Below are 26,408 nucleotides of genomic sequence, written 5' to 3'. Positions count from 1 at the left end.
ATATTTCAGAAAAGGTTTCAATAAATAGGAATGGGCTTGATGGGATGCAGTTATTACTATTACAGTGGTACAGACGGGCACTCCGTTTAACGACGAATCTGCATTACGATGAGGTTTTTGCGATTGCAAAAGCGATTGCAAAATGAGGTTTTGAATGGGGGAATTTCTCTGCACGATGATCAGTTCCCTGTTTCGGGAACCGATTTTCGCTTCCCGATGATCAAAACAGCTGATCATCGGATTTTCAAAATGGCCGCCGGGTGCTCAAAATGGCTCCCCGCTGTGTTTAGGAGCCATTTTTCACTGCACAGGCACCCGAAAATGGCCGCCCCTATGGAGGATCTTCGCTGGACGGTGAGTTCTTAGCCGATTGGAACGCATTAACCAGGTTTTAATGCGTTTCAATGGCTTTTTTATTTTCGCTTTATGACATTTTCGTTCTACAGCGATTTTGTTGGAACGAATTAATGTTATAATGCGATGCACCACTGTATTAGGAATGGATGTCACAGCTGTTTCTGTTCTCTGGAAATGTTTACCAACTCATCAGGTGTGACTTATATTACTACCAGGATGTTGGGGCAATATGGAGCCACACCATTCTTCTTGAGTGGCACTGTAAAAGCTTTTAAAATTTTCTCTCCTCACATGCATTAAAGGCTTTTTAAAGATGGTTGAGAGACAGATGCAATGAATTGGCAGCCTGTTTCAACACCATCACTGGAGTTTGTCTTTCTTTCTTCCCTTCCAACAGGATGTGATTCTCTTCCCCAAAGAAGACTGAAGACTGATTTGTAACTATTATAACCACACTTCTTGTCTGTTAGATCTCTCTCAGGGCGAATTGTTGGAGGTGTCTGGTGGTTCTTCACTCTCATCATTATCTCCTCCTACACTGCCAACCTCGCTGCCTTCCTCACAGTGGAAAGGATGGTGTCTCCTATAGAAAGTGCTGAAGACTTGGCAAAGCAGACTGAAATAGCCTACGGAACTTTGGATTCAGGGTCTACCAAAGAATTTTTTAGAGTAAGTTTCAATCCTTTCAATCCTTTTTCAATCCTTTCTGTCCAAAAGGGAAAGTGATGTTATAAAAGGACTGTATCATAGGATAAGCATGGGATCCTGGAGTTGTAAGGGGTCTCTAAGGCCTGGAAAAGCCCCTGATGTTGGGAAAGTGTGAAGGCAAGAGGAGAAAGGGATGACAGAGGATGAGATGGTTAGACAGTGTCATTGAAGCGACCAACATGAATTTGACCCAACTCCAGGAGGCAGTGGAAAACAGGAGGGCCTGGGGTGCTCTGGTCCATGGGGTCACGAAGAGTCGGACATGACTTAACGACTAAACAACAACAACAAGGCCATTGAGTCCAACCTCCTGCTCAGTGCATGAAATCCAAATCAGAGAGATGGCTGTCTAACATTCTCTTGAATGTGTCCACTGTTGGAAGGCTTATCACTTCCTGAGGTGATCGCCAAAAAGCCTATTGAGCTTTTTATATTGGTATAACACAACTGGTATAAATCTTGTTGGCAAATTGCCACGAGTTAATATGTCAGCATAAATCATGGGATTTTTAGATATATACACTGAGATTCAGCATGGGAGAAAGTGGATGGGACTTGCTAAGCTCCATGGGAAGAAGAACTCAGGTTTGGCCCCTAAGTCTGCTGGGAAGAAAGATTTCATTCATGGGGAGATCACTTACCAACAAGAAGATCTCCCCTGCAGCTGAGCACACCACTTGGGCCTCGAGTTAAACACATGATGCCTGCAACCTTCTTCCCTCCCAAGGGTTGGAAGGCCATCTCACCTTGGGCTCAACTCTTGAGCCTCCATCATCCATAGGTTGAGGCTCTCGGGTCCCCAAGGGATCTGGACCTGCACACTCTGGTTCCTGGATCCAGGATTTCCAAAGTCCTCTACCTCATCAGGCTTTGGAGTCTCCAGTTCTTCAGGCTCATTCTTGCTGAAAGCCCCCTCTGCTGAGATAATGACACTGCTCTGGACTTTAACCCAAATGTTGAAGGAGCTTTCCAAGGTACTGAACCTATATCAGAATCTTGGAGAACATCTCTAAAATTCATAGTAACATGTGGAGTAGGTTTGCTGCTTCTTTGACATTATAGGCACCAGCATCCCCTGCCTGGAAAGAACTCTGTAATTTCTTTTCCTCCAAATCATCTATTTTTTAAAAATTACAGCTTTGTTTGAAATGAAGAAAAGAGTGTTTGGGGACATCAACACAAGCTCAAGCTAGACAATAGGTTGACGCTGTTTTTTTAGAAGGTACTCCCCAATTGATCAAAGGAATCTCTTTGTCCTGCATGATTTTCCTCTCCTCCATCACAGAATAGCATTCTTCTCTTTGTGATTGGCCAGTGGAAGGTAATTGTTGTTCTTTAGTCATTAAGTCGTGTCTGACTCTTCATGACCCCATGGACCAGAGCACACCAGGCCCTCCTGTCTTCCATTGCTTCCCAGAGGTGGTAGTGGAAGGTAAACACAAGTGTAATTAGCAAGTTTGATTATGGAGGCACACATTTCTGGGGAAATTCCATTGTGGAAGCTAAAAGAAGTGAATTGTGAATAGCAGACATGTCTCCTTTGACACATACAGCTGGACAGAGCTCCCTTGGCTAGGTTCTAGCAATGAAATCTGATGTGCTTGGTTCGTGTGTCAGAATCTCTAGCCCTTTGTTGTTTCTAGGTGAGAAGTGTTCAGTACATTGCATTTTTTTTTGTTTTTTCATTAAGTATTACTCATTGATGGCCCTTTTTGTTAAGGCATGAGGACAATTATGCATTTGAAATTGGACTTGCACCAAAAATTCATCTTGTATGAACAGATGGTAATGAATTTCCCCCTCTTCTGAGCTGGGCATGATCCAGCCAGCAACATTTTTTTAAAAAATAGCATTAGCTCTTTCTCTAGGCGTTGTGATGGGCTGATGGCACTCAAATGCTGCAGGTCAGATGTTCTTCTTCCCAAAGAGCCAAAACCAAAGGCAGACCCTGAATTCTCATGGTCTGATCTTTTCATTTGAGCACGAAGGGAGAGGCCAGCCTTGGGGTTCTAAACAACTACCTACTGCCTACAACTTCCCAGTCAGAAATTATCTCAGAAATGAAGAAGTCAATTGCTCTCAGGGCTTTGATGAGCAGAGTGACTTACTTGCAGCAGTATAGCGCCGTGAACATGATACACTGTAGAGCAATAAGATGTGTCAACTTTCATGCTAATTTCTGAGAGCTTCTCTCCCAGTGGGATGGCAAACTGAAAAATACATCTCTCTTTGCAACCTGTCAGCCAATGGGATGCTGCGAAAACATTTCTTCCCCTTTCCTTTAACAGGTCAAAGGGGATAGAAAGCAAGAGCTTCTAGACGACGATGATGATAATGATGCACTGCTTTTTGATACCATTAGAACAGTGGTTCCCACCCTTTTGCAAGTCGTGAACCCCTTTTATAATAGCCACGTAATCCGTGACATCCCCTGCCATATTTGCATTAAAAAGGCCATCTTCGTCTGTCCCCAATATGGCGGCACCATTGTTGATGCTGCTGATGCTCTTGCTCGCCCTCCTACAGCCCCTGCCCTTGAATCCACCACCACTACTCCAAAACTGGGGAAAGAACAGGCTGGGGGGAGGATAAAGGCAGGGAGAAGAGAAGGAAGAGGATTTCAGAAATGGACCAAGGGGTAGGAGGACATTGCAGTATCTAGGGGATGGGTAAAAACCTTCACGCAAAGAGGATCCCCCCTCAGAAACCGGAAGAAAGCTTTCCCTGAAGGGGGAAAAATCTTTCTTTGTGGTCACCCTCCTGAGGGTTTGCTCTGTGTTGGGGGGAAGGGTCTTAGTTTTCCTTTTCCTCCCCTTCTGTAGGCTCTCCAGAAGTCACATATTGTAGTTAAAATCCCTTTCTGGTGGAAACGGCAGCAATTATCTTTATGGTGTTTTTGTTTGTTTGTTTGTTTGTTTGTTTGGTAAAACTAGTCCCCATCATCCCTTCTCAGAAAGTAGAAGCTTCTTTCTCCCCCGAAAGGGCCTGTTTCTTATGCACTAATTTTACTATCCCAGTCTAAAAGGCGAAGGAAGAAATTATTCGACAAGGGCTACAACACAAATAATCCGACCTCCGACATTCACACACACACACACACACACACACACACACACACACACACAGAAAACACTTTGTGAGCGCCCTTGGGGATCATGACCCCTAGGTTAGAAAAAAAACTGCATTAGAAGAATCTGTGGTTTCTAATGCATTCTATGATTTAATTTGCCTTTAATTTCCTTTAAAGATATATTGATCACTGCCTTGAGTGCTTTTTTTTGTAATAGGAAGATGGAATGTAAATGCCATAGCAAACAAATAAGTAGCAAGCTTCAGAGACGCATAATGGGAGAACATTTTATACACAACACTTTAAAGAAGAAAACAAAACTCAAATTTAATTTAAGGGTTCACTATCTTCAGCCCTCAGAGCCCCATCTGGGATTGACTGGGTTCACATTGATGCACACAGTCACACTGACACACAGACATGCGCGCGCGCGCGTGCACACACACACACACACACACACACACAGAGAGAGAATGGGTGCATAGAGTATGCCTTGAAGAGAGATGCAAGTGGTTTGACTCCTGCTTTCATTTATTTTAGTTGTTTTATTTATTTATTTATTTATTTATTTATTTATTTATTTATTTATTCATTCATTCATTCATTCATTCATTCATTCATTCATTCATTCTATTTATATCCCACCTATCTGGTCAGTTACGACCACTCTATTCAAGTTATCTTCACAAATCGCAGTGATCTTTGTAACCCTGCTTAAAATAAACTGGGATACCCAACCCCTTTTGAAAAATGGGTATTTTGGGTGGTTAAATGATACCTGTGGGTTATTTGAATTGAGAGTTGCACTTCCTGGAAGCATCCATTAAAAATAAATGCAACATTATTTTCTGAGGAGAAACTTGTTGGCTTCGAGCTGGGACGGTCTGGGGCCCAGAAGCCATAAAACAGCCTTAGGGCCCGCCTGGACCCCCTGAACTGTACTTTGCCCACCCCCTGGACTTTCTTTCCAGCGCTGTCATTACAAGGCACAAAGGCTGACAAAGGCCTTTGTGCCATATATAAGCATTGAAAAGAACTAGTTGAGATGAAGCAATTCTTATTTAAATAACCCGCAGGCTTTTAAAGTGAATTTAAAAGGAAGCCCTTTCTTGGTGGCAATTAAGAGGAACAAAAACGATGGAAGACCTTCTTGGAGAAATGACTTGGACTAAATAAAGGTAGTCCTTTCTCAGAATGAAATCTTTCATCTGCCGTATCTTTGAAGCAAATCTCCAGGCAGAGGGGGAACAACTGCTTTCAACTTTAAATCCTGCCACTGGGACTTCATCTGAGGTCTGACAAGCTCCCTTGAACATATATAAAATGAAAATCCCCAATTCATATCAAAAATAATTGTGTCAGTTCTGACTTTCAGTGACCCTTTTCAGTGCTCTCTAGGCAAAGAGTACTTAGAAGCGGTTTGCCCTTCCCGTCTTCTGGTCTCCCTCCCTGGGACTATGCAGCTTGCACATAGAGCCACCCGGGCTGGCTCTATGTCACAGGAGGCCCAGTGAGGCATTGACCACCCAACCTCTGGCTCCACAGCCAGGGACATAACTCACGGAGCTATCCAGCCGACTCTCTTTTGTTCATATTTGGGCCTAAATAATCCTGACTGCAAAACTGGTTTTGCACAAGGCAGGGAGGAACGCTTGAATTGCAAAGAGAGAAAAGAGCTGCCGCAGAGCGCCCGCTAAGGGGTTAACACCGGAGTTCAGAACATCTTGCTAGAGCAAAGCGGCCAGGGCTTCAGGGAAAGCCACGGCTCACATTTTCGATGTTCTACTTTGGGGAGAACAACTCCTTGGTAATAATAATACTGACATTCCCCCAAGATAGCTCGGACACGATATTCTTTTTTTTTTCTTTCATTCCTTCCTGCCCAACTTACTGTACTGCTTTATGTAACACCACTGTCTCACATAAAAGGCGCCTGTTAGAAAAGAATATATAGCTTCTCATTAAGCATGCAGGGTGCAGCCAAGGAAACAATTCGATTAATTGACTGAAGACCTTTGTGATCGATTCAAAAGGTGTCTCCAATCAATTGGTCAGCAGCAGATACCTTTAAAAATAGAAACTGCTTATAACACAAATGCTTGGAGAAAACTTCAGATGGTGGGTAGAGAAGACCAAATGATTTAAAACAATTTTAAACCATTTTAAGATGACCCCCACATCCAAAATTAAAGATCAAGTATACATACATACATACATACAGTGGTGCCTCGCTTAACGAGTGCACCGTTTAACGAAAAATCCGTATAGCGATCCCTTTTTTGGGATCGCTATACGGATCAGCCCCAATCGCCGCACTCGCTTTGCGACGATTGGGGCTCCGGCGGCCATTTTGGAGCCACCGAACAGCTGATCGGCGGCTCCAAAATGGCCGCCGCATGACCCGAAATGGCCCCTATCAGCGTTTTCGCGCCCTCCCCTTGCTTAGGGAGGTCGCGAAAACGCTGCGGGGGGGCATTTCGGGCCATCCGCGGCCATTAAAATGGCCGCCGGAGCGAAAACATTGCTGGAGGGGGTAAGTTTACACACTTATTGGAACGCATTAAACTAAGTTTAATGCGTTCCAATAGGTTTTCCTGCCCCGCACAGCGATGTTTTCGTATAGTGAAAACATACGCTATACGGGGCACCACTGTACATACATACATACATACATACATACATACATACATACATACATACATACATACATACATACATACATACATACATACATACATACATACATACATACATACATACATACATACATACATACGTGTGTGTGATTCAGTGTATTGTGCTCAGCTCTTTCAAACTCAAGGCCATGGCTTCATTTATTGAGGAAATCTATCTCTCGTTTGGTCTTCCTCTTTTCCTGCTGCCTTGTTTCTAAACCTTGTTGTATTTTCTAATTTTTGTCAGCATTGTTGTATTTTCCAGTGAGTTTTATCCTCCCTCTCCTAAGATTTCCAAAGGACAAGAGCCTCAGTTTAATCATTTTTTGCTTCTAAGGCATGTTCAAGTTTGATTTGATCTTTCAGGCTCAGATATTGACTCAGTTGTGGGTTGATTTCATCCTCTGGGTCTTAGGCTTTTGATCCAAACACATTTTTAAAATGTTTTTACCGTGTTTTCCCCAAAATAAGACAGGGTCTTATATTAATTTTTGCTCCAAAAACGCATTAGGGCTTATTTTCAGGGAATGTTTTAATTTTTGCATGTACAACAATCTACATTTATTCAAATACAGTCATGTCATCTTCTTTTGGTTGCTGCACTGTGGTGGAGGGCGGGGTTTTTTCACTTAACTCAAGTTTGTTTTGGGGATAGGGCTTATATTACGAGCATCCTGAAAATTCATACTAGGGCTTATTTTCAGGTGAGGTCTTACCGTATTTTCGTGGAAACAGGGTAATATTTTCTTACTGTGGATAAGTGAATCAGCAGATACTCAAGGACGGCATACTGCATATCTGGTCATCCAGATCATGGAATTCATTCTCAAATGTCTGGATCTCTCATTTAGACATGCTCAGAAGCACCCTTGTCATTTTCATTTTCTTGCTGCTGCTGCTAGAATTCACATTAACTTTTCAATGAGACTTACTACCCAGTCTGACTGCCAACCACATTCTGTTTTGCAACAGTTGCTGATGGTCCTCCTCTTTGAACTCATGGAACATCATAAGGGCTTCCCTCAAGGACTCAACCTTTTGCCCTGAAATCTTAAGGAACAAGGTGCTGTTCATTGGCTATCTTACTAGCAACAGTATTGCCACCGACCCCACACAAACACTAATTCTCTCGAAATACGTCCACGAAAAGGGATTAGAACACGACTGAATAGGACTTTTCTATCATGTGCACACAGCCACAGCATAAACTGGAAGAGAGAGGGGGGGAAATCACAACAGAATGGTGTTAATACTCACTGAAATAATAGCAAGGTTTAAGTCTGTAACAAAAGGAAAATAAAGCAATCTGAACAAGTCTCCCTGAGACTCTAAAATCTCTCTTGTGTATCACCCACAGCCCCAGGTTTTGACCATAGTAAAAAATATCTCAGGACTACTGAGGGATACAGACCTCACTATTTATTTATCTATCAATTATTTTCATTGATATGCCATTCTCATGCCCAAAGAAACTCAAAACGGTGCACATGCTGCTCCGTATATAACAAACAAAAGAATCAAATAATAAAATACTGATAAAAATGCAAGTTAAAATTAGCAAACATCTAAAGCTTGGGGGACAACGTTGTCTTGCGTGCATTACCATATAAGAAACGCTTGTCTCATAAAGGACGGAATAGCATTCAAAGCCTTGCAGCAACAATTCCACTTGACATCCCCTCCTGAATCCCTGCCAGAATGTCATACTGAGAATTCCAAAGCATGGGGGCAGCGACACATAAAGATCTCTTCCTAATCATTTTAAACTGGACAGCATTAACTTTTGGCATGTTTAGAAGAGCAGTTTCAAAAGACCTCCAAAAGGCTCAGGGTAGATGCAGTCCAGATAACTGAGCAACATTGTCTTGTTTCTGGTTATGGGGTACCTTTGTTTTGCAGTGGGACAAAGGAAAATGGAGAGTTGCAGCCATTTGCTAATCCTCAGAGGTTTGTTGATATCCTGCATAAAGTTAACATGTGTGTGGCTAAAGCAGTTTCTCAGCGATTAATACTGTACAGTATGACACACACACACACACCCATATCTGCAGGATCAGTGTTCATTGATTCACTTATCTGAAAAATATTAAAAACATTAGAAGAAGAATTCCCAGAAATACAGATTTCTAATGATGAAGGTACCAGAACTGGCCACTAGAGGAAGTCAGAGACTATGCTATGTATAGTATTTGCTATAATCTGCATTTTGCAGCATCCGCGGGGGAGCTTGGAACCAATCCTCCATCAATATGGGGGTCCTACTTTATTTACAATGCTTAGTACAACCTTCCTCTGAAAACCTTCTTCCACACAGCTCCTGGTATCCCAGGACTGCTTTTGCATCCACATAATGGAACTCAGACTCCCTTTTTCATGGCTTGGGGACTCCCTAATCGTCCTCACAGTAAAAGAAATCAGAGCTGCAGCGGGAGGGAACAGAAAGGATTGGGTGATTTAATCTGCTGTTGTTGTTTAGTCATTCAGTCGGGTCCGACTCTTTGTGACCCCAAGCACACCAGGCCCTCCTGTATTCCACTGCCTCCTGGAATTGGGTCAAATTCATGTTGGTCGCTTCAGTGACACTGTCCAACCATCTCGTCCTCTGTCGTCCCCTTCTCCGCTTGCGTGATGACATCACCAGCAGAAGAACATTGCTGGTAATTAAAGAGTTCCTGCTTTGATCCCAGGGCCTGCAATCACCTCACCTTCAATCAGTCTCATTGTAACGGAGCCAGGGGATCAGCAGGACGGAAGCAGGAACTTTTTGCCTACTGTTATCTTCCTCTTCTATTCACAACATCACATTTATGCAAGCATAATTTCTGGAACAGGATCCTGGGCAATGACATGAAACGAATAAAAATTTGAATCAGTTTCACACCAGCCTCATCTGCAATCCTTCAGTGTGCCTCTGATCAACCTCCAATTCATTTCGACCTAAGTGACCTGTTCGTGTCTTAAACTCTCTCTCTCACTCTCTCTCTCTCTCTCTTTCTCTTTTCCCTTCCACAGCGATCCAGAATAGCTGTCTATGAGAAAATGTGGTCCTACATGAAGTCAGCAGAACCGTCTGTGTTTGCCAAAACAACAGCGGATGGAGTAGCCCGCGTGAGGAAATCAAAGGGGAAGTTTGCCTTCCTGCTCGAATCGACCATGAATGAGTACATTGAACAACGAAAGCCCTGTGACACAATGAAAGTTGGTGGGAACCTGGATTCCAAAGGCTATGGTGTAGCAACTCCCAAAGGCTCAGCATTAAGGTGGGTGGAATAATATAACAATATCCATGTTGTTATAGTATTCCACCTACCCTGATGTATTGTGTTGTCTTTTTCTTTCTTGTGGATTTGAGGTAAACTTAAAAAGTTTTCAAAAAAACAAATCTTTCAGTATTCCGTGGAGTTAAAGAAGACGGTAAATTATTGTTTCATTGACCTTAATGCATCCATTTATTTTTTTTTCCTTAATGTTCTCTCCACGTTGTCCTTTCTGATTGTTTGTTGCTGTTTATTTCATTTTTTTTTTAATTTTACTGTCCAGTGGCTTTTTTTCAGTTTAAATGGTAAAAGCCCAAGTTTAAAGCCGCCATATGTGACAAGTATTAATTGCATGATGTGGTCTTCTCGTTACCATTATTATTATTATTATTATTATTATTATTATTATTATTATTATTATTATTATTATTATTATTATTATTATTATTATTATTATTATTATTATTATCAACTCCTCCTCCTCTTTTTCTTTTTTTCCTTACAAGACAATTTTCCCCATCCCGCACACTTCAGTTTTTTTTAAGCAAGAGTTTATCTGTCCTCCATGCCACCTTCCACTACTTAACCCTGTTCTTTGCTGTTACAAACACATTATTTTCTATAGCTTCACCTCCCTGTGAAAAGAAACCAAACCAAACCAGAATACCAAAACAAACCAAAAAAAATTTCTATTTATATCTATATAATATTTTTTTTCCCCTTTCTGGCCAATTTGTCCTCCTTGTGCTCCTTTCTTTATACGTTTGAACAACTTTCACCACACCATCTCTGCATTATTCTTACGAGTTATGTTTTATCGTTTCAAGAAATGCTGTTAACCTGGCAGTATTAAAACTGAATGAGCAAGGCCTCTTGGACAAATTGAAAAACAAATGGTGGTACGACAAAGGAGAGTGCGGCAGCGGGGGAGGTGACTCCAAGGTCAGCCTCAATGTCACCACAATCGGGTACCTTAGACAAGAGTAATCGGCAAAGCTGTTATTTGATGCATCAGGGGGGAAAAAACCAACACTCAACCACAAGATGAGAAAACATCTCAAAACCTGTCACTGACGAGTGACTTGCTTGTCCAGTAGCTTGTTCGTTTGAGGGGCGGGGTCTTCTTTTGGGGGGAGAAGGAGTTTTATTTCCTTCCTTCCTTCCTTCCTTCCTTCCTTCCTTCCTTCCTTCCTTCCTTCCTTCCTTCCTTCCTTCCTTCCTTCTCTCTCACCCTTCCTTCCTTCCTTCCTTCCTTCCTTCCTTCCTTCCTTCCTTCCTTCCTTCCTTCCTTCCTTCCTTCCTTCTCTCTCACCCTTCCTTCCTTCCTTCCTTCCTTCCTTCCTTCCTTCCTTCCTTCCTTCCTTCCTTCCTTCCTTCCTTCCTTCCTTCCTTCCTTCCTTCCTTCCTTCCTTCCTTCCTTCCTTCCTTCCTTCCTTCCTTCCTTCCTTCCTTCCTAACAGTTTACAATTTGCAATCCAGCCTGAGCCCTTAATTAACTAACAGAGAGAACAAGGATGAGAGAGGGGATTTGCTCGCTAGAGTTCTGTTCATTGGTCAAGAAGGACCCAAGATGTTCTGATGCTAGCCCAAGGTGTTGTTTTGCTTTGTTTTGGATTTTTTATGGTTTCTATCCCTTCCGCAATGGACCCTGAAATCTCACCTCTGAAACAAAGCTTTGGAATAATGGGTTAGACTTAATGCATTAACATTAAAAATCTTTACTTTGGTGTTAAGAGGTGGAACAAACTCACCAATGCACATTTGAAAGTAGCCCTTTTAAACTTTTTTTGCATTACCTTCAAAATATTGTTTTTGAAAGGTTAGATCATCTTTCCTGCTTAGCCCTAAAGTAACAATTTGAGCATTGACTTGTTAAATCTAATTCACTATTTCTAAGCTCTGCTCTGAAGGTTGGGTGTTCCCCAGTATGTTGAGTGAAGAGCCCGTGTAGAAACAGAATGGTTCAAAAGGGACAAACTCACTGTGCATACCTGCCAACATATGTTTGGAGTGTGTCCAGCATGCTTTGGATCCCAGCTAGGACTGTTAATTTTAAGCTGTTCATTCGCATTGAGTATGGTGTGAGAGGCTGACTATTTGGAAAACCAAGTGATTGCTTATCTAGGGCTAGATCCAACATTGATCATTCCTAGAATGGATCCATTAAAATAAATATTTTTGTTAGCTGAAAATTTTGGTTTTGATACATCTACTGTGTGTCCAATGGATGCTGCATTTAGCCCTTGGGATTATCATTTTGTTTTTAAGGATTCCTTAAAAAATATAAACTGTCTTTTCCTTTTTGAAAACCCTTAGTGAGAATTATTTGCATGAAGTCATATATTAGATGCATTTAACTTTAGGAGACTGGATGTATTTATTTTTTTAAGAACAGATCTTGTAGATGCAGTTGCTGATTATTCCACTGATAGTTATATAATGTTCGTGTTAAATATGGATTTCTAGTGTGGTGTAGTGGTAGAGTGATGGGCTAGGACTCTGGAGAACAGGGTTGGAATCCCCAGAAAGCCATGGAAACTCACTTAAGGAGTAGAACTGGTAAAAGCACTCCTTGAATATCTCACATACCTTGAAAAACTTGTTAGGTTGCTGTAAGTTGGTTCCAGCTTGACGGCACAGGACATGCACACAATGTTGATTTAACTTAGAAATTGATAAGGCTGGTGGAGTGGCCTCCTTAAGAAGGCAACCTCAGATGTTGTCACAGATTGGTGCATAGCTTGCAATGTTACTTTGTAAAGTAATTGGTTTTAGTTCCTGGGACAAAGTAGTTAATTGTCATTATAGTTACCAATTGGACAAAATGACTCTTTCTATTTCTAATAGAACTTAAAATAGTTTTCATAGCTTTGTTAGAATTCTGAATGTGACCAAGCACTGTCTTGTTGTTCAAAGCAAACAAAGTGACCTAGGTCAAAATTTAAAAATAAACAGAAATACAGATTTTAAACATTTGCGAAATTTGGAAAAGACTGTAGATCCTAGTGTCCTCTGAATTAGCCAAATACCAAGAGCAACAGTGTGCGAAGACCTGGCCTGATCCAACCCAACCAACAGGGATACCAGAAGAATTAAGAAGAGATTATTTTTAACTTGAAACTTATACTAAAAATCTCACTTTGAAATTCCAAGGCCCTTTATTCCTCAAAGAACCTGTTGCTCAAAGAGCAGAAATTCTCCTTCTATAAAACAGATTGTAAAGGTTTATTTTTAAAAAGTCCCAAAGACTTTTGATGATGATGATGATGATAATGAAAACAACAAAAGACAGCACTCCACTGTCTTTCTCTTTCCTTCCCCCCATGCACCTCTCCCACTGCTAGTAATTAAGGCTACAATCCTATCGATTCTCCTGGGGACTCAGTCCCATTGACATCAATAGTACTCATGTGATAAAAATAGCAAAAGCTTAATATTTACATCCAAAAAGGCATGAAAGAATCACCCTTATTGGGAAAAGGAGTTAATTAAATTAACTTTCAGTCTCCGGAGATGACATAAAAGTAAATAGCAACTGGGCAGAACTCCCTGAGGAGAGTTGCTAATAAAACTGCAAATATTTGTGTCTTTTAACAACAGGTCCCAGATTTCCTCAGAACAATCTATTAATTTTTTTTTAAAAAAAATGAAAACCAAGTCCTCAGAGCTTGGACTCCACAGTTGTGGTTCCTTAGATGTTGTTTTTTTTAAAAAAAACAACCATCAAGCCATGTCTTATGTCCTAACCTCTTACATGGAGTATCTAGTGTGACCTTCCATCCGGCCACTGCTCCCCAGATCATTTGTCATATTAGAAGGTCAACCATCCTCATTCAACTGGGTCAAGAAACAAGGATGATGAGTGTTGTATTCACATTTTGAGCTCATCAGGTTGGGGTTGGTTAGTGTAGGATGTCAAACATTAGCACATTTTAATTCTTTGTGCTGTACAGGAAAGGACATGTAACTTATCCAGACTTTTGTCAAATGTAAGACAACAACTAGGAGAGGGTTTTGTGGCCATTGATGTCATTCACTGAAATCTAATATTCCCAAAAGATTCTGTTACATTTTCTAGATTGCTGTATTTATTTTTTTTCCTTCATGCAATCCAATCTACTCCCTTTTTTAAGGGACAATTTTTTTAAAAAAAAAAGGGTAATTGCTTTTTGTATTTAATCAACCCACTGGTGGCATGATTATGGATGAGGAAGTGTGTAGGCAGTTAACACAGCTCCCTCCCACATTACTTTGTCAGAGATGCTTTTATCAACACAGCAAGTGGAGTAATCATTTCCTTTAATCATATTTAGATAACAGGGGGAAAATAGCACTGTGTCATAATTAAAACAAAGGAGGCTTTCAGTATTCCAGTCGTTACCTCCAGGAATAACAAGCTGGGGAGGGGAAAGATATCAAAATATATTTTCCAACATCTGAGCTTAAAGCTTTATATGGTATTCCAAACATGGATATAATGTCAGCTATGCAAGCGTGCGCAATATTTAATTTCCTGCTTGCTCATACTGTTATGTTATAAAAACTGCCCAGTGGAAGAGGTACCTCGTGAAGCCACCGGTGGAACAGATCCCAGTCTATCTCAATTGCTCTGTAAAAGAGACACTGTTGGCCCTTCATAATTCACAAACTTTTTCCATGGCTAATGGTATCAGTAGCTATGCTCCCCGTTCAGACAGAGTAGTTCTCTGAAGACTGGCTGGAAATCAACAGTGCAAGATGGATATTGAACTGTTGTTCTGTTAAGAGACTGCCTGGAAGAATAGGATTGTCCAGTGTTCAGCTTAAGCAAGTTAATTTGTTTGGACTCTAACTCACTGGGGGGCTTCCATAACAAGTGCACAGGCTAGCCTAACAGGGAATCCTGGGAGTTGTAGTCCACAGAGGCAATGTCTTCAAATCTAGCTATTGTTGGAAACTAGATGCTGGGATAGATATGTGTTTGATATAGCAGGGCTGTTCTTGTCTTCTTAGCATTTGTATGAAGGATATAGTAGGGCAAGGTTGTATTTCCTGGTTTGTATTTGTTCTGGCATCCATCTGAAGTCAGGTGCTGTGCATTCATGTCAAGCTGAGAAATATCTCAGTATAACAGAGAAAGGCAACTAGAGGTATAAGGCTATAGGTAACAGTGTTCAGTTGTAGACCTTCAAAGGTGGTGGGTTCTTCTACACTGGAAGCAAAAAGCTATCTGGGGTGCTGTTACTGCATTCTGCATTGCACAGCCTACATTGAGCAGGGCTTCCATGTTCCAAATGATGGGGAGAAAGAGAGAAATTGTGACCCTACAGGTTGAGTGACTTTAAAAGGCAGACCCAAATGAAATCTCCCTGTGTACCATCAGGCCACCCTGAACATGCTGGATTTCATACAGTTTTGGAAACTGAACAAGATCACACCTGCTCAATACTTGGATGGGGAGCCACTGGGGAATATTGGAGATGGCCAGGAAAGGTCCAATAGAAAACTACAGCCTATCAGTATAATACTATCAAGTATAATACTTGATAATACTAGGCTAGATGGACCAATTGTCTGACTCATTGTAAGTCAGCTTTCTTTACTATGGGAAAGCACATTCGCTCAGGTCCTCTGTATGGGGCCCATGCAGAAGGACCTGGGATCAAATCTCAGTGCCTCAAGGTAGGGCTGGAGAAACATATGTCTGAAACCCTGAAGAGCTGCCACCAGTTCATGTAAACAATAGTGGGATGGAGGGGCTAATGCAGTGGTTCCAATGCCTTAGGTAACCCCGGTGTTCTTGGACTGCAGCTCCCAGAAACCCTGGCCAGCACAGCTGGTGGTGATGGCTTCTGGGAGTTGCAGTCCAAGGACACCTGAGTTACTCAAGGTTGGGAACCACTAGACTAATGGTTTGACATAGTATTTTGATCCTATATATGTTTTCATCTTCCATGAACATCTCTAGTGTTTTCATAGAGTCCTCTACGTTCACATTCAGTTTGACTATTTAGGGCAATTATTGACTCAAATTAATTAGGCAATGGAAGATCGGTGGGTGTTCAAATGTAAATGAGGACACAAACAACCAACCAATGGGTATGTCCAAGGATCTGAGTGCGATGAAGCAGTTCTTTGTATATCGTTATTTGTTCTGGTTGAAAAAAAAATTCAGCTGTTTATGGGATATCAACCTGTCCCATTTATTCATCATGTAAAATTTAACTGGAAATACGACATTTGCTTTCCTCTCTGGAACTTGCAAATTGCTCCCGTTTGTTTGCTTGTTTGCTTGCTTTTGAGCACAAAGCTGCTCTTAAGAACCGACAGTCGTTTTCATTTCTAAACCTCCATCATTCAGGTCATGTCACTGGGGAATATAATATGGGTCGAGCCAGTTGTTTGCACCAGATGCACAGACTTCCTCCTGCACATACTTCCTCCTGGAGGAATTAGCAGAAGCTCAAGAGCAGGGTGCTAGTGGTGTGTGTGTGTGTGTGTGTGTGTGTGTGTGTGTGTGTGTTTGTGTTATGTTTTTCCTCTTAAAAAGAATTAAAAAATAAAGAACTAGGGTTTTTCCCTCCCAAGAGAGGGTTTTTGCCCCTCTTGGAGCATGACACGATCCATGAACATCTTTGGCTGATGCCTGTAGCTTTTGTTCAAAATAGCCTCTCTCCCAAAAGTGACATTTTTATGCCCATTTAATATTCCAATCTGTAATGTTTTCATAAGCCAACACTTTAAAAGCATCCATTCCCTGTCATGAAGTAAGACAGTTCAATTGCAGTTATTCAAGAGAGGATTTTTTTCTTTTATTTTGGGAGGTTGTTTCTTCGTCCTGAGATTGTGTATCCTTCAAGGAAATGCTCCAGGGCAGCCTTCAAGACTGCCTATAAGAGGCAGGAAGGGCTGGCCAACCCCCCCCCCTCCTTCATGCTGACTTCAGTCTCCTGAGGTGACTTAGGAAGCATCCAGAGGAAGTGGTTGTGGTTGTTGTTGTTGTCCAGCTTCCCCCCTGCCTTATTTATAGAATTAAAAAAGGAAAGAGGATTCAGACTTCATTGTTTTCCATTTATAACCCTGGCTGGCTTACTCAACTGTCAGCTAGGTAATGGGAAAAGCTCTCCAGAGGGATAGCCATATTACAAGGCGATCCTAAATCAAAGATACACTGACTACAATGGCTTTGGAATGGCCAGAAGCCCCTTGTGGTAACATGACTGCCCTTGTGCTGACAGGATCCATCTGAGTTGGCTTTCCTCAGACTGTGACTGCTCTGCATGTGAAAACCAGCCAGAAGAAGAGTGAGCAAAGGGGGCAGAGAAGAGACAGGCGGACGGAGAAGTTGAGCCACCCAATATCCAAACTTCCTTGAGCCCTGGGAAGCAGCCACTGTCATATATAGAGCTGCAAACAAAGACAAGCCTAGGGCCTTTTCGGCTTCTCTAGGCCAAGGAGGTGTTTGGCTCCAGGACAGCTTCACCTTGCCTTGCATCAGCTGAACTGGCCCTTGGCCATCTTAGGATGGCACCATAAGTGTGCAGTCTATTGTAGTGAAACCAACAAAGTGTCCTGTAGTACCTTAAAGACTTATGTACAAGAACATGCCCTGCCTTAAAGACGTGGGCATCTGTAGCTCGCAAAAGCTTATCGGGTTGGGGGGGAGTGCTAGTCTTTGAGATTCTTGGTTGAGAAACCTTGAAGACAGGGTGGAATGAAACCAAATACCATTGTTTATTGCTGTGGCAACCAGGATTAGAATAAGATGTCAACCCTCTAGTGGGCAGGAAGAAGATAAGATGCCACAAGATTCTTTGCTGATATTTGCTGAAATGCATATTTTAATGAGGCAGAAATGTAACAAATACATGATATGTTTTAGTCTTCTGACTGGTAGTGCTAAGCAGTCCTGCGTAAAAAAGGGCAACATCAGTTTTAAGTCCCAGCTAGAATAGACCCCTTGAATTAAAAAAAATGCTTTTTCATTAACACTAAATCCCATTAATTCAAGGGTTTTACTCTTACTGGAGCTAACATTGCATTTAGTCCATTGAAATGAATGTGACTTGTGAAGTACATGTCATGAAAATTCTATTGGATTCAATGGGTCTACTTGAGCTAGAGCTCTAGATGAATTTACCCAACATTTTATAATTCCCAGCTTGATTATCATTTTATGGGGGAAAGGAGGGATTATCTATCAAATACAGTGCTGCCTCGCAAGACAATTGCCTCACGGATGATTAATCCGCAAGACGATTGGTTTTTGCGATCGCTGTGGCGCTTCGCAAGACGATGTTTTCTATGGACGATTTTTGCAAGATGACACTTTTTCCCATTGGAACACTTTAAATAGATTTAAATGCATTCCAATGGGGAACCGCATTTCGCAAGACAATGTTTTCTATGGACGATTTTCGCAAGACGATTTTTTCCCATTGGAACGCATTAATTAGATTTCAATGCATTCCATTGGGGAACTGTGTTTCACAAGATGATGTTTTCACAAGATGATGTTTTTCGCGGAATGAATTAACATCGTCTTGCGAGGCACCACTGTAAATAAGTAATATTGGGTCTATTTAGAGTTAGTCTGGTCTCAGTGGGCCGGCAAATGCTAGGCATCATCCAGATCTGCCTATGAAATCTGTAGCACTGTATTGCCATTATCTATCTATCTATCTATCTATCTATCTATCTATCTATCTATCTATCTATCTATCTATCTATCTATCTATCTATCTATCTATCTATCTATCTATCTATCTATCTATCTATCTATCTATCTATCTATCTATCTATCTATCTATCTATCTATCTATCTATCTATCTATCTATCATCTATCTGTCTGTCTCCGTCTGTCTGTCTGTCTGTCTGTCTGTCTGTCTGTCTGTCTATTCGGACTTTTGTTGGCAATGTGATATCTCTGCTTTTTAAGATGCTGTCAAGGTTTGTCATCGCTTTCCTCCCAAGAAGCAGGCATATTTTAATTTCAGGGCTGCAGTCTCCATCTGCAGTGATCATGGAGCCCAAGAAAGTAAAATCTGTCACTGCCTCCATATCTTCCCCTTCTATGTCCCAGGAGGTGATGGGACCAGTGGCCATGATCTTAGTTTTTTTGATGTTGAGTTTGAAGCCGTTTTTTGCACTCTCCTCTTTCACCCTCATTACCAGGTTCTTTAATTCCTCCTTATTTTCTGCCATCAGAGTGGTATCATCTGCATATCGGAGGTTGTTGATATTTCTTCCGGCAATCTTAATTCTGGCTTGGGATTCCTCCAGTCCAGCCTTCCGCATGATGTATTCTGCATATAAGTTAAATATGCTGGGGCACAATATACATCCTTGTCGTACTCCTTTCCCAATTTTGAACCAATCAGTTGTTCCATATCCAGTTCTAACTGTTGCTTCCTGTCCCACATATAGGTTTATCAGGAGATAGATAAGGTGGTCAGGCACTCCCATTTCTTTAAGGACTTGCCATAGTTTGCTGTGGTCCTCTCAGTCAAAGGCCTTTGCATAGTCAATGAAGTAGAAGTAGATATTTTTCTGGAACTCTCTGGCTTTCTCTATAATCCAGCGCAGGTTAGCAATTTGGTCTCTAGTTCCTCTGCCTCTTCGGAATCCAGCTTGTACTTCTGGGAGTTCTCGGTCCACATACTGCTGAAGCCTACCTTGTAGGATTTTGAGCATAACCTTGCTAGCGTGTGAAATGAGTGCAATTGTATGGTAGTTGGAGCATTCTTTGGCACTGCCCTTCTTTGGGATGTGGACTGATCTTTTCCAATCCTCTGGCCACTGCTGAGTTTTCCAAACTTGCTGGCATATTGAATGTAGCACCTTAACAGCATCAACTTTTAAGATTTTAAATAGTTCAACTGGAACTGTCGGACACGACTGGACTGAAAATGGCAAGGGCATCTTTTGCCTTTATCTTTATGTATGTGTGAAATGTTGCTTATACATGAGTGATATATAGGTGATGCCAAAAGAAGTGGGACTTGCCAAAATCACCTGCTCCTGATTGAAAACATGCAATATATGCGTGTATGGTATTCTTTTCATCCGAGACATAAGCCTTTCCTTTCCTTTTTTTTTTTTTTAGCTGATCATCTCTAATTTCAGACAGGTTTTTGTTAAAGTCTTAAAACAGAAAAACCAATTTAAGTCACATCATTGTACATGTGTCCCTGTGGGTGTTCAGAGAATTAGGGAAACTTGCCTACTGCTGTAATTCCCACAAATCCATCTAGGCTTAGTAAAGAATGAATGACAAAGTCCTTCATATCTAGATTGATAAGAAGAAGAATAACACTCTTGATTAGCTTTCTGTCTTTGATGAAAACGTTACAAAAGCTTTTCTAGACACCTTTTAACTTCTGGTTCATTGCTTTTCTCATGGGTTAGTTTGGGCAGCTGCTGTGAGGGAAACTTATTTTCTGTGTTGTTGTTTTTTTGTTTGGGGGAGGGTTGCTTAATTTTTTTGGTTTTTTAGCATATTTTTGGTTTATTTTTGTGAGCAACAATTTATGAAGTGCTAACTTACTACTGTGAACCCAAAAAGAGAATCAGATTATCCCATGATGAGCTCTCTTACCTTCAGTGTGACCTGGAAACAACGCTTTGATAAGTGGTAAATTAGTTCTCTGCATTTACGTGTGTTATTCATAAACAGTGGCCAGTATCCTGTTCGATGTTTATGCATGTGGAACTCCAATTGCAGAAGCTGCTATGGAGAGATGACAGTTTGTGCCTGGGCAAACACTGCCAGCACCTTGTCAGGTCACCACAGCAGTTTCTGTAGCTGGAGATCTGTGGAGATGTAAATCTTGAAAAGGGTATTGGCCCATGTGTGACGCTAGATATCCTTAACATTCAACAGGATGATGGGAACAATATTCTACTCCCTTGCTGTTCCCCAGAATTTACTGAAGGTAGCCATTTCAAAAATTACCCTTAGATGTTGTGGGTTTTTTTCTTTTGCGATACCTAAATTGTGATGAAAAACATGTCGCATTTGACCATATGTATGAGCAAATTCAACCAGTTATCAAGTGGCCCCTCCAATGTGGTCATAGGGTTTTGCTCATTAGATTGCCATTGTGCTTGTGTGACTTTGTCTTAAAAGAAATGATGTAAATTCAAGACTTTTTGGTCTTTCAAAAAAGACAGGCAAATCTCTTAGCTGAATTAGTGGAAACTTGTTAATTTACTTAACGGGAACCTGATGTTGTTGATGACTTGATGAACCTGATATTTTACTGAATAGCATCTTTGTTAGTATGTTGCTTATAGACAAGTGTGAATCCTTGCAGATTAACAGCACCTGTAAGTCATGTGACAAAGTGATATTTATGGTTGGCTAAAAGACTAGGGTAAGTATATGACTTATGTATTATGGTTCTCTGTTCTCTCCTCTTAATTAATTCTTAATTGGTAATAATATAACCATTGTCACAAGCATTCCTTTTGTATTCCCTACAGTTTCCCATATTGTTTTCCTTTCTGTTGTCTTCCATTTCTGTCAAGGTCAAAAGTATAACACTCAAACAAATACCAGAATGTTAAAACACATCCTGGTATTTGGCATCTGTGGTGGTCTGTCACAGCTAGCTTCCAAACTTGTTCCATATCTCTTCAGAGGATGAGAATAAATCATTGTTTTCACTCATTGTGAAGTAAACAGAGAAAAATGAGTCCAGGCAACATTAACTTGACTTCATTTATCCACATTGCTTCTGTGCATTAAAAATCATTTAGAGTTGTTAAATACATGTAACTTTGGAGAAATCACTGGCATGCGGCATCAAAACATAATTCTTTCATCTATGAGCAAAACTGTAAGTACAAATGCTTAGAAATACATGAAGACTGAAAATACTTACATGAGAAGTATAATCAGTACAGTGGTGCCTCGCTTAGCGATGGCTCCATTGAGCGATGAAATCGCTTTGTGATGGACTTTTGGCCATCGCTGGAGCGATCGCTTAGCGATGTCCTGTATGGCTAAAATTCGCTTTGTGATGATTGTGGGGAAGTGATCATGGCAAAATGAACTTTTTAAAACAGCTGATCGGTGGTTCCAAAATGGCCGCCGCAAAAAACAAAATGGCCGCCACTGTTTTGCCTCGTTGTAGAGGTACCCAAAATGGCCACCGCTATGGAGGAATTTCGCTTTAAGGTAAGTTTTTAGCCCATAGGAACGTATTTAACGCGTTTTAATACGTTCCTATGGGCTTTTTTAAATCGCTTAGTGATTAAATCACTTAGCGATGTTTTTTCTGGAATGGATTAACATCCATAAGTGAGGCACCACTGTGTTTCAATTGTAAATTTTAGCTTCAAAAATTACATATAAGAACTTAAATCTTATTTCAGTACAAGAGCTTATATCCTTGAGAGTACATCTTTTTAAAAAGTAAAAATCTATAATAGTAGTTTCTTAGCCTTTTACATATTTGAACACACATGTGAAAAATACTAAGTTTTCTGTATGCTCACCCAGTCATCTGCCAGTTTAAATCTGCTAAGGAAAATCCATAATTTTTGTGTGTTGCCTTTGTGCTGCTGTATCTCTGCAGCTGCCATTGTCTTTTTTTCCTCCCTCTAGTTTCTCGATTCCCCTTGGTTTGGCTTGGCTTCATTGTGGCTAAGCTGCTTTAGCTGACTCCTGGCTGTCTGTCTGCCAGCTTGTGTATGTTACACCAGCCTTTTTATAGCCATTGATGTTTCTATATCCTTATCTATTGCTTATATTTTCCTTCTAACCTAGCATATTCCAGTACTAGAAGACTAGTACAAAATCTCATAGATTCTACTATCCATGCAAACATTTGCTTACAAAGGGAAACAATAACATACTTCCTTATCTTCATTCTGTCCCTAGCTAGCAGACTCATTGCATTTTGTCTTTGAGTCTGCTTTGGTAGCAAAACACCATACATTCTCTATGGGAGTTGCTACAATTGCAAACCTCATGTAGTTTTCCATATGCTCTGCTGTTTATGCAGATAACATGGAACTAAATAGAATTTCATTCATTACTCTCCAGTGACCTCCAATGGGCATTCAGTACCTTGCTGCTTAAACAGGGGTCAGTTTGTTTTTCATTTTCAAGGTTACATCTTTGTCCTGAAATAACCTCTATCGGGAACCACATAAATGTTCAAGGCTCCATGTTATACAGTGGTGCCTTGCATTACAACGTTAATTCATTCCAGCGAAATCGCTGTAGAACGAAAACATCATAATGCAAAAATAAAAAGCCCATTGAAATGTTTTAAAACCCGTTTAATGTGTTCCAATGGGCTGGAAACTCACTGTCCATCGAAGATCGTCCATAGGGCGGCCATTTTCGGTGCCTGTACAGTGAGGTATCCATCCAAGAAAACAGCAGGGAGCCATTTTATTTACCCGGCTGCCATTTTGAAACCGCCGGTCAGCTGGAGGAAAATTGTCGTTTTGCGAAGAATCGGTTCCTGAAGCAGGGAACCGATCATCGCAAAGTGAAAAAGCCCCATTCAGACCATCGTTTTGCGATCGCAATTGCAATCGTAAAAAGATCATGGTAATACTGTTTCTTCGTAATGCGGGGCAATTTTAAAGCGAGGCATCACTCTACAAACATTTCACATTTCCAGGGTTACATTTCTTATACCCGTAATCATATAATACTTTATTTGTACAAAATTCAAAGTTTGACAGTTTCTGCCCTGTATAGGTGAGTGTGAGGAAAACTTGCTTATAGGTTTTATCTGTTGCTCAACAGTCCAGTTTTGCTTTATTGACATTCCCCTCTTTGCAAGTGTGAAAATGTTTTAATTATTGTTTTATTTGAGTGTTCAGTAGTCCAGCAGTTCTCAGATGTATCCCTTATACTACTTCTGTGATGCCTCTGTTGTAGCAGTTTCTGGAGCTGAGTAGCACAGTGAAAAATCTGCCATGACGTGTCAGACTTTCCAGAAGATGTTGTTGACTGTAGAGCAATAGGGGAGAGGTTTTGGGGAGTTTATTAACAAAATTTATCAATGTATCTTGATGGAGCTTGAACCATCTGGACAATATACTGACAGTATTGGAATAGTGATTTGTTTTAGAAAAAGCGACAAACACGTGAGTCAACCCTTTATCAAGGTTATTAGTTGTCTAGGAAAAAGAGGTGTGCACACTCCAGTTCAACAGATGACACAAGGCAGCTCATTTTCCCAATTATCTCTTTCCAGAGTCAGAGCTGGAGGGTCAGGAAGGAGGCAGAGGATGGAGGAAAGACTGAATATGTTCCCTTGCAAATTGAATTCAAGTGACAAGCGTCAAGTTGAGCCACAAAGATCAGATCTGGACAAATAGTTTTCCTGAGCATTTTAACCAGAAATGCAAGATGGGTTCATAACAAAGCTTCATCACATTTCCTTATTACAGGACATACGGCATTTTCAAGGAATACTTAATGAAAAGAAATGGTGTTAAGGTTGTGCTTTTCAAACTCAATTTAGAGAAAGCAACAACCTTATTTCCAAAAGTAAATTCGTTAATGAGGAACACTCATGCTGGAGTGAAGATGATCTGCAGTTCCCTAACAAGATCTAGATTATCCACAGGCAGGGGAAAATGATAGTGCTTGTGTGCAGGAGATATATACATATAACTTCTCAATACTCGATACTGAGATATATATCTCAGAATTCTCAAGGTCATCTAATAATAATTCCATTTTATGACAACCCTTTACAGGATTTTCTAGGTATAGAGTATTGAGGAGAAGTTTACCATTCCCTTCTCTGGGGTGTTCTGAGATCATGCAACTTGACCAAGCTGTCTTTTCTTTTACAATGGTGGTTCCCAACCTTGGGTAACTTAAGTGTACTTGGACTGTAATTCCCAGAAACCCATGGAGGTTAATTTTTGCTCTGTGCCTCCTGTGAGTAAAGCCAGCCTATGTACCCTTGGGGAATCCAAGGGTACAGTCCCAGGGCACCACAAGAAGAAAATGGTAAAATCACTTCTAAATACCTAGAAAACTCCGGAATGAGTTACTGTAAGTCGGATTCCAAAATGTCTCTTGTATGGAGAATTAGTGCAGGGAAATAGCCCCAGAGGGAGACCACAGCTGCGATACAAGGATATCTGCAAGCGGGATCTGAAAGCCTTAGGAATAGACCTCAACAGATGGGAAACTTTGACATCTGAGCATTCAGTCTGGAGGCAGGCGGGGCATCATGGACTCTCCCAATTTGAAGAGACCCTTGTCCAGCAGGCTGAGGCAAAGAGGCAGTCCCAGAAGCAGCAAAATCACGGAGCTGGACAGGGGACAGATTTTATTTGTCTTCAGTGTGGAAGGGATTGTCACTCTCGAATTGGCCTTTTCAGCCACACTAGATGCTGCTCCAAGTCCACGTTACCATAGGCTCTCGAGACTGAAGGATGCCTAAGAAGTCAGAATTGACTTCATGGCACATGATTATTATTACACTTCTTATTTCTCAGCAATGCTGGTTCATGGGGGGGGGGGGGGGAGAGACCAAAGTCAAAGCCTAAATGTTAGAAATCAAGTCTTAAAAATTTGTAGATAAGATGCCCTGATTTCTGAATTACAGGAAGCAAATTAGCAGCTATTGTCAATTGTCTTGATCTTGCTTCCATATGCTTTTAATTTCTTGTTTTATTATATAGCGATTTTTGTTCTTTCTGTTCTTTTGAGGTTGTTGATGGAACTCCCAATTTCTATAAGCTATGTTTTTCTTTGTTACTTATTCAGACATATAATATCTGGCTTATTAAAATCAACTGTTTTACCTGTGATGACTTACTTGTCCCAGCATACTAGTAAGGTTTCATGTTCTAAAACTAGGGGTAGCTGGAATTTATAATCTGGAGGGAAAGATGTGAATAATCCATGCAATTTAGGGGACTGCTGAAAAAATGATCTTTGCTACTTGGTTATGTTTCACATATAATTTGTTAATGCTAGCATAGGGCTTCCAGGTATGACAGGCCCTTCATATATCACTCTACACCTTCCTTCATAATTCTTTTCAGATAGTATTTAGTACAGATAATGTGGTCTTCAGTTGCACATATGAATCCCTCCGTTTTAGTCTGATGATAGCCTAATTTAAGAACAGGTTCAATTATCGCTTGTTGACATCATCATCCAGGAGGTAACTGAGTGCCATCTATATAACTATTTCTAAAGCTATGCATCTCTGCACTGTGGGAATTTCCTTAATGTTGGTTTGTTCTCACTTGCAGGTTGCAATAATGTTAGTTCTTTATTGTTTTCACTATCATGTGATGATAGTGCTCCCTTGGAAGTAGTTTTGAAGTTTGATTGTTTGATCCACATGGAGGTTATTGAGGTTTCA

At 40.8% G+C, this 26,408-nt stretch overlaps 1 protein-coding gene across 6 annotated transcripts in view; it reads left to right on the top strand.

Annotated features, from left to right (window-relative positions):
* The window catches only part of GRIA3 (glutamate ionotropic receptor AMPA type subunit 3), a 197,324-nt gene that overhangs the window by 149,708 nt on the left and 21,208 nt on the right, over positions 1-26,408 (top strand). For 2 of the 6 annotated variants that reach the window (XR_013538679.1, XM_072981224.2), the window contains exons 12-14: positions 828-1,026; positions 9,823-10,070; positions 10,895-11,009. Coding sequence is in view for 4 of the 6 variants with exons in the window: in XM_072981224.2 (XP_072837325.1) it covers positions 828-1,026; positions 9,823-10,070; positions 10,895-11,009 (562 nt within the window). In the remaining 2 variants the exon portion in view is untranslated. The remainder of the gene's footprint in view (positions 1-827; positions 1,027-9,822; positions 10,071-10,894; positions 11,010-26,408) is intronic. The other 4 variants (XR_013538680.1, XM_072981226.2, XM_072981225.2 and 1 more) reach the window with 3 other exon arrangements.

Source organism: Pogona vitticeps, chromosome 11, assembly GCF_051106095.1.
Source record: "Pogona vitticeps strain Pit_001003342236 chromosome 11, PviZW2.1, whole genome shotgun sequence".
In the NCBI taxonomy this organism is placed as follows: Eukaryota; Metazoa; Chordata; class Lepidosauria; order Squamata; family Agamidae; genus Pogona; species Pogona vitticeps.
The sequence above is the reverse complement of the archived record's forward strand: the minus strand, read 5'-3'. Positions and strand labels throughout refer to the sequence as shown.